The sequence below is a fragment of the Caloenas nicobarica genome, chromosome 4 (genome assembly GCF_036013445.1).
Source record: "Caloenas nicobarica isolate bCalNic1 chromosome 4, bCalNic1.hap1, whole genome shotgun sequence".
Classification (NCBI taxonomy): Eukaryota; Metazoa; Chordata; class Aves; order Columbiformes; family Columbidae; genus Caloenas; species Caloenas nicobarica.
Genome location: NC_088248.1, coordinates 5,674,132 through 5,683,117, shown reverse-complemented (window position 1 = coordinate 5,683,117; position 8,986 = coordinate 5,674,132). Strand labels below are relative to the sequence as shown.

Below are 8,986 nucleotides of genomic sequence, written 5' to 3'. Positions count from 1 at the left end.
AGATTTTCAAGTAATTCTCCTCACTCCATTTCCACATGGCCAGGTAAGTCTAAAACATCACAGCTCCTTCTCCTATAAAGCCTGGCAGTCTCATGTCCCTCACTTCATAGGCACTGACTGTATTTCCCAATCTGGGAGTCCTTACATATTTCGAGGCTTTTGCTGTGGTTCAGATAGCTCAAGAGAAGCCTTTGTACAGAACGCAAAGCAAAGCTATGTTGCCACGCTAATACAGCAGTCACTGAATATTTATGACTTCACAGCAATACATCTGCAGTGTTTGTGGGAGTGTTTCTAACAGAAATGGGGGGTTTCCCCAGAGAACAGATAATTTCCTCATTTAAAATAGAATTTTAATTAGCCTAAAGCTATTTGTGTGATACAAACTTGAAAGATCGTGTCATTATTTTAAAATCCCAACATTGTATTTTTGGCTTATTTTCATTTGTAGCGGTTCTTGACACAATAGTTTGTTGAAAATGGTAAAATAATATGAACCTCAAGGCTCCTAAGTCTGAACACTGAATCCCTCCCCTCTTCCAAAGTTGGGAGGCACATCAACATGTCGTTTAGGAGCACCATTTATTTATGCTTAAGTGTTTCTGATTATAGGTAGTTTTCAGTTTTTCCTAAGTTTAAGTGCAAGTATATGCAAAGCAGAGCTCAACACCACTGAGATGTTGAAGGGAGGCTTGCTATGAACAATTCGGGTCCCTAAAGCTGTCTGGGAATAACATGCAGCTACAAGGTTAAGACCTCTGTGGAGGCAATTTTGGCACTAACAGCATGTTGAAGGCTCGTGCGAAGCTCAAGTCTGTTTAAGCTCCTACTTATCTGAAAGTTAAAATATCCTCTTGTACCCTCTGCAGGTTGCATATGAGATCTTTTTTTCCTTTTTCTTTGCATATGAGATAGGGCAGGTGTTCTTGCATACTTCTGCATTGTCACATGCTCATTTAAATTCTGGAGTAGATTGCTGTGGGAACGCAGACCATTATACCCGTTAACCATATCTATTCCTTTACTTTTGCTGTGTAAATGCAGTAGAGATTCTTCTGGTTTTGTTCTGCGTAGCACTTACCTTAGGCAACTTACTAAGCAAAACACAATTTCCTTGTAAACCCAATTCTTGTAATCACTTTAATGCATTAGTAGATAATTAGTACTGATTTACATAGTTTGACTTTAGGAATTAGCTTTACTTTGAGTGCAATTATTATTCCTAGGAAAGACAAATTTATATACAAAGTCTATACAGAAATGTCTTAGCAAAAAATAAAAACTGAACTTTATGTATTATAACTTCATAATTTTCATAACTTTTCATGATCTTTCTCTTTGGTGCATAACATTTACTTTTAAACAACTACTAAGCATTATGGAAAAATTGAAATTAGTTTAAAAGTAATTAACCGAAGCATCAATGTATCTTTATATAAATCCTCAGCTGTCATCTTGAAAAAAACCCCTACAAAAACTGGCAAAGAAAAAATGTAAAAGTCAGTGCTGACTTTACAAGAACTCTTATTAACTTGCTTTAGCGATACTGGACTTCTTCCTGGGTTGGCCCAGGTGAGAGATTCCAAGATCCCCAAAGCGCAGTGATGCTGACACAGCCGTGTCGCAGCGGCTGCACGCAGCTCCGAGACGTGTGAGGTGCCAAGCGAAGAAACTGATGCAGAGCTGGCTGAGAATTACACTGTAAGAAATAATGAAAAATGCCTGTTATTCAACAGACTGGTCGTGTTTGTTTAGAATAAGATCAAACGCTCTATTTGTAGAAATGACTATGAGAGAATCAAAACCACAGGCTGCTCCATCAGAGCCACCAGCTGGATCTCAACGCCGTTATTCTCCTCTCCCCTTGCATACGGGAAGTGTGATGATCCTCGGACAGGCACGAGCGACACAGCTCACAACTTTGCACTGGGCTTGGAGGCTCAGCTCTTTGGAGAAACAGAATATTAGCAATATAAATGTAGGTTTTGAGTGCTTTATCTGCAGGTTTTTTAGTAATAATCCAACACTCAAAAATCTCCCTGCAGTTAGTCATATAAAAACAGAGTGGTCTGTCTTCAGATACTTTTTTTTTTTTTTAACAAGAAAGGTCCAGTCCTCCAAAGTGGTATATGCAGTATTGCTGTATACACCACTGAATGCACTTAATCACTTTTAGAAAGAATACTGCAGTCTGGAAAAAAACAAAGCAGACCAAACCACAAAACCCACAAAACCACCAAACCCAAGTCAAACCAAAACCAACAAAAAAGCCCCCAAACAACTACATCGTGTTGGTTTTGTACTGAAAGCATACATTTCAGACATGGAGTTACTATCTCAGAGGATTGTAGAATTTCACTTTAAATGCATGTTTTCTGGTGCATGTGGGTAAATGAACATTCCAACTCTGTTCTATTTCTGTTAATGTGATCTCTCTGAAAGTGGTGTAAAAGACAAAAGGAAAAAAAAGGCAGCTCTCAAACCACCAGTTTTTTTTTTCATCTTGCCAGGGCCATTCTGCTACTTCATGGCTGCAGCACACTTGCCTCTACATAAACTCTTTGCTTTTCAAGTACTTGTATATTTAGTAGTAAGGTAGTATAAGGCCTCTGAACCAATCTGAAGACAGAAAAGAGCAAGAATGCTATGGAGAGCTCATACTTTGCAGAACAGAACCTCGGAGTTTGGTGTGGGTAATTCACAAACAGAATTGATTGAATATGCTCGATAAATTGTATTTTGCAAGTTCTCCCGCATCTAACTCACCTTCTCTCCTGCATAACTTTTTCCTAAAAGTGACAGAGATCACCTATTCTGATCCCAGGATAATTCCCCCTCCCCCCGCTTGAATGATTCATCTCACTTTAGCAATCCGCAATTTATAAGCACCTCTGCCATTACCAAGTTTTTCATAATACTTTTCTCTAGCTTCAGAGCTTTGAACATTCAAAGCATTGTTACCCATTTAGTGTAGGTGACTTCAGCTCCAGTCAAGGAAACAGCTCTGGGAGGAAAGCCCGTGTAGAGGCGAGCTGCCTCTTGAAGGAGCGTTAATTTTTCAGGTCATGCTGTAAGACTGATCTATTGAGTCTTATGAAAACTTTGGAGCAGGGGACACTGACCAAGGGCCTTGGAGGATCAGCAGGAGCAGAGGAGGTACCTGTTGTTTTGTGGTGTGGGCACCATGCTCCAGTGAGCAGGAGGGCAGCTGGCTCCAGAAATGAGACTGTTCTTGTTTACACAGGAGAAGGGTGGCTGAAAAGACTCTGCTGAAGATTCTTCATCTTCAGCGCCACAAAAATAACGCTACAGTCTATAGCGTGTCATTCCCCCGGCTTGGAAAAGTGGGAGAGGCAAATTGAATCAAAGTAACTTAGCTAACAAAGCCTTTAAAATTACATTTGTCTTGAGGAATAAATTCTATCATTTTGTTAATGTGAACAAATATAGTTTAATCCCTTTTATAATTCTAATAATGCAAAATTACAAATACTACTCATATCTAAAATATGGTAGACTTTAAATTTTAAACTTTCAGGTCCTAAACTCATCTGAAGGAAAGAAAACTGAAGATGAAAATTTAACTCTGGGCTCTTGGAGCTGTTCAGCACAGAGTGTTCTTGCAGAGATCAATGGACTGAAGAAATTCAGTGCCTAAGAAAACCATGGGATCGGAAATTTGTCGAAGATCTCAAGGAAAAGATATGCACATACATTAACAGAATGCAGACACCCTTGTTCTTGGCCTTAAACTTTTAATGGCAATCATCCTTCCATGCATAAGAAAGGTTGCATGACTTCTTTGTCAGAGGGATTAGCAAAATAAGAAACTTTCCAGGTTATTATTTCACTGTACCCTATTCTCAGAATGAATGCAAGATAATTCATGAGGTCTAAAACCTCAGCCGGCGATCTGAGTTCAGTTCCTGGTAAGCTGTATCTCAGCACAGATGTTAAAAACTGAACTCATTAAAGAATCTCACAAAAAAACCAACCACCAAACCCCAAATAACCCCCTTGAATGCTGTAAAACAGATTTATTTACTTTTGTCTCCTAGCAGGAAGCCCCATGATCAAGTTTCATTGAAAGGCAGACATACAGATTTAAAACTGTTGTGAGGATGCACGCAGGTAGCAAAGAGTAATTAAAAGCCCCAACTGTTAAAGATCTCATTAGTTGCTCCAAACCCAAGAAACTCACAATCACTAACACAACCATCAGCAAAGTCTGATGTTTGTGGAGACAGTCTCATCACCTGTAAGCTCTTCAGCACTTAAATGACTGTTGGTCTCTTGGTTAATCAGCATCTCTGAACACATCCTTGCATCTATACTTTTCAACTCTATTTTGATATTCCATATGTTTGATACTGCACATGCGACCAGTATGTCAGACTACACTCTAATACAGCTTTTAGTTGCATAAGCTCAATTAGTTGCAATAACTAACGGGGACGCTCTTCAACTGCATCTGCAAGCCAGGTAAGTGTCTAACTGCTTGCAAATCTGCCCAACTGGAACAGGTGGACGCCTGACAAAGGTAAGTTCTTTTTATAAACGATAACGTAAAATGATCATGTTTATTTATGATATCAAACCTCCGTGATGCACTTCATTCTACTGTTACGCGAACGTACTCTGATGGAAAGTACTTCCACGGGCGGTAGTTTCCATGACAAATAATGTCTGTGTGTGTGTTCATCTACGTGCTCTTACCTCAGCTAATTAGGCATCTGTTCCTTGTCTGTTGGGTTCCTAGTTGGAGACTGAAAAGAAACAGATGCAATTAATAAATAGTCATGTATATCAGTGATAAATTAGACCAGTGCAGAATGTCTTTCAAAGCTGAATAATTCACAAAATACATACGTAGGATGAGTTACTTTTTATATGTTTTACTTCAAATGCGAATATAACACATGTCCCTGGGAGCAGTGGAGCAAGAGACATCCACAAAAAAAGGCAGGTGTTGTGTGGAAGAGTGACCTGAGTCGGACTTTGTACAGATCTCACATCATGACTGGTGTTTATTGGTGGCAATTAGGAGAGGCTGAGGGGTACAAGGATATCCACTTGTCTGGTGAACTCCTCAGTCAACAGTGTGCCTGTGGGCTTGCCTCATCAAGATACGATTTGGTGACAAATAGGCAGGAAACTGATTTTTGTTATTTTCTCGCTTTTAAATTTGAGCATAGTGTGAAGCTACAAAATACTTAAGAAACTGGAAATAAGCCAGGCTAAAGACGTAGCTTCACAAGTCCAATGGACACCAACAAATAGTATTTTCAAGACTAGAAGTCCTGTGAAATGCATGTGGTTGAAGTAATGAAGAAAAAAGAGTCTTTTCCATGACTTCCATACTCCCCACACATACAAAACCTTCATCTGTGCTTCAGGATCCTGAGTTATTTCACCTTTGCTAACTGGGTTGAGTTCCCATGGATTCAAATGTCAAAATTAGGGTCTGTCTCTGTTCGTCTTCCTATTGATCTGTCAGACACAATGGAAATTGCTCAAAATTAAGTGCGAGTGTTTTAGTTTTCAGGGAACTCTACTTAGACACTACCTGCAAGTTGGAGTGACATCAGCTGATGAATAAGCAATCTGCTAGCAACTTGGACTAAAAACAAGGTAGACTGGGGAATAAAGCCAGACATTTAGGGTAGCAAACCTAATCAATAACCTGCCAGTTTGCAAAAGGTGCATAGTGCTCTTTTGAGTGCTTTTTGGATGAGCTGAGGAAGAGATTTGGTGTTTGGCAGCTGCTTTAGCAAACTTAATTAAACCAGACCTGCTCTACTGTCATCGGCATCTACAAATCTGGCAATCCAAATCTGGAAGAAGAAATTCTGTGGAGGATGCCTTTACCACAGTGGATGACCTGGTTGTTTACAGCGCCTTACAGGAGTGGGTCAGTATTAAATACTCTCTAGCAACATACAGTAAAGTTGTCCTTCTTGGCTATGAAGGCCACTTTCAGGGTAAGTACCCACTGATTTTAACAGCTCAGAAATAAGTGGCTTCAGTTGAGTTCCCTGTGGAAAAAGCTTTTGACCTTTCCACAGCAGGCCCACTCCCCTGCCAGTCTTGCCAAGGATCCCAAGACTGGAGCAGATGCAGAGACTGAATTATTCATTTGCCCATGGATATGTTTGTCACTGGAGGACTACTAAGGATCTGATGCTTCCCAAGACTGACATTCATTTAAAACTATTCTGTGAGTTACTGGCATTGAAATAATAATAATTAAAAAGAAAAAAAGTCAAGCTTAACATCTCCTTAATGCAGTATTTGTCTTCTGAAGTCCGTCTGAGTTATAGTTTGTCTCCTGTGGCCTCTATCTTGACCATTACCTAGCAAAGAAGCGCTGACACCTGCTGCTCAGTTCTTGCTGCTATGCTAAGAGAGCAGAACAGAACATCAGTCATTCCTGGATTTGATGAGGAATCTTACGCTATACTAGCTGTATCCCTAAAGACCAGGTTCAAGGATCTAGAGAGATTAGCTGTGAGGGGATAACTAACTACAAGCAATTCAAATCATCTTATGTAGTTTCTGCAATCTTGCACTTATTTTTAGATGCTGGATGACTAAATCTGTGGGATGTGGCACATAAGGTGCCATAATGTAACTGCAATAGAAGGCAGATTTTGAAATCTCATTTTGAGAAACAGCTAAATGACATTCACGTAGGTAATTCAAATGTCCAAAGATGTAGATAGGCATCATATAGGGGTTTTTTAAAAATTCTTATGTGCTAGAAAGTATGGACAGGGAATCTATGTGAAAGCTGTATTGTCTTAAGACTTTAAAGGAAACTTGTCTAGTCATTCTTACATAAATTTTGTCTAAGCTGCTGCCATTCAATCTGTTAGTGGATGTGCACAAACCCAATACTCTTAAGCCTTATCTGATGCTTAAGGGTATAGGCAAGGAAGCAATTACCACAGAGTAAGGTGAGGTTTAACTACATTTGGATGCTGGTGCCTTGTGCCTTTTTTGGTCATTGTGTTGGCTAACATCTTCCCTTCTTGGACAAAAGATATTATCAATGTCTATGGGCAAGACCCTGTGTGTAGTATGTAGATAATTACAAGATAAATAATTGTGCCCGTACTTTCTGCAAATGAACATTCTACATGCGTAGTCCTTATTTAGCTGTTCTTAAAATAGGCTTTTGCAGATATTTCACTCCAAGAGTGACAGAACTTTTTGCTTTGCAGTTGATTTTTTTTTTGAGGGTGTTATTCAGTTCTATATTAAAGTGTTACAAAATGAGACACGAACTTTGAGATAGCATCAAATGTTATAATGGAAAACTGAACTGAGTGCCACTCCCATTAATAACTTTCATTACAGTGGAAGCAAGATCAAACTTATCAAGCAACTAAAAATGATGTCCCATACTAATTTATAGCAGATATTTTATTTTCTCATTAAAATAAAATCGAATTCCTTTTCTAACAGGCTTCTGATGTGATCTCTTTGAATCCTCAATCAAGTCTTCAAAAACTGTCTATGAAAAAGACAATCCAAATCCTGATTTCAAACATGGAATGTGGAAAGGGAGGCCCATGTTTTTAAAGGTAGAGCTGGAGAGTCTGTACAGAGATGTGAAAACTAGAATTAATTACACAAATCTGAGAAGTGCTAACATTCATACATACCGCTTTATTAAATGGCATGTGGAACAAGAAGTCTCTAAAATAAATGCTCTCTGGTCCTCTTTCCTTAGGAACTGTGAAAGAGAAAAGAACATGATTGTCATTTTTGTTTCAGGCAATTTATTAATTACATATTTTATATTATATTATTATGTGTATAAAATATATATAATTATATATTGTTATGCATATAATAATGTATATTTTTATATATTATTATAATATGTCAGACTTAAGTACTAGTCTTCCAACACCCTTCTTTATTCTTGCCATCCATATGCCTCCAGCTGTAGAGGGAGTTCCATCTTTTAGAAGTTCTTATTTTCAAGAATAATTTGGTAATAAAGTGCATGGCTGGACAAGACAGAGGCCTCCATGATGATTCTCCCCACTGATTTCTGTGCATCACAGGATAGAAGTGCAACACAGGGCAGAGGGGTTAGTAGCCGAAGGGAATAGGGATCATTAGCTGAGTTACTGGCTAATACAAGCCTTGCTCTTTCAAAAAATTTACAATTTTGGTGCCAATACTACCTTTGTGCTGGTATGTTTTAATAACCAAACTCTGGCGAGAGAGGACAGCCTCTGTAGGCAGGACTGATGTGGCCTTCAAAGGCAACGCCACAGACAAATACTTTCCAAGAATCACCCTCATGTCATCACGAGCTTTGCCTTGCCTGTAGAAAACAGACTGTAGGAACAAACGCAGCGACCTCAGGCCTTCAGGCTCTGAGCGCCTTGTGAAGGCTGACGGACAGAGCCTGTTCATGTGCTCAGGACGCTGCACCCCTACCTACCAGGGAGGATATTAAAGCTGAAATAGAAATAGTCTGGACTGCAGCTCTGCCACTGGGCCAGCACGAATTTCACAGAATCCCAGAATGTCAGGGGTTGGAAGGGACCTCGAAAGCTCATCCAGTGCAATCCCCCCGCCGGAGCAGAACACCCAGATGAGGTTACACAGGAAGGTGTCCAGGCGGGTTGGAATGTCTGCAGAGAAGGAGACTCCACAACCTCCCTGAGCAGCCTGGTCCAGTGTCTGTCACTCTCACTGAGAAGTAGTTTCTTCTCACATTTAAGTGGAACCTCCTGTGTTCCAGTTTGCACCCGTTACCCCTTGTCTTACTGTTGGTTGTCACCGAGAAGAGCCTGGCTCCATCCTCGTGACACTCACCCTTTATATATTTATAAACATTAATGAGGTCTGCCCTCAGTCTCCTCTTCTCCCAGCTCAAGAGCCTCAGCTCCTCAGCCTTTCCTCACACGGGAGATGCTCCACTCCCTTCAGCATCTTTGTTGCCCTGCCCTGGACTCTCTCCAGC

The 8,986-nt window shown here is 39.9% G+C and overlaps 1 protein-coding gene across 4 annotated transcripts in view; it reads right to left on the bottom strand.

The window, feature by feature from the left end:
• Nucleotides 1-1,171: 1,171 nt before the first annotated feature.
• BANK1 (B cell scaffold protein with ankyrin repeats 1) overlaps nucleotides 1,172-8,986 on the bottom strand; it is a 134,994-nt gene continuing 127,179 nt past the window's right edge. For all 4 annotated transcript variants that reach the window (XM_065634136.1, XM_065634135.1, XM_065634139.1 and 1 more), the window contains exons 15-17: nucleotides 7,668-7,738; nucleotides 4,717-4,766; nucleotides 1,172-1,699 (exon numbers count right to left, since the gene is read on the bottom strand). In XM_065634136.1, coding sequence (XP_065490208.1) covers nucleotides 4,722-4,766; nucleotides 7,668-7,738 — 116 coding nt within the window. In that variant the 3' untranslated portion in view covers nucleotides 1,172-1,699; nucleotides 4,717-4,721. The remainder of the gene's footprint in view (nucleotides 1,700-4,716; nucleotides 4,767-7,667; nucleotides 7,739-8,986) is intronic.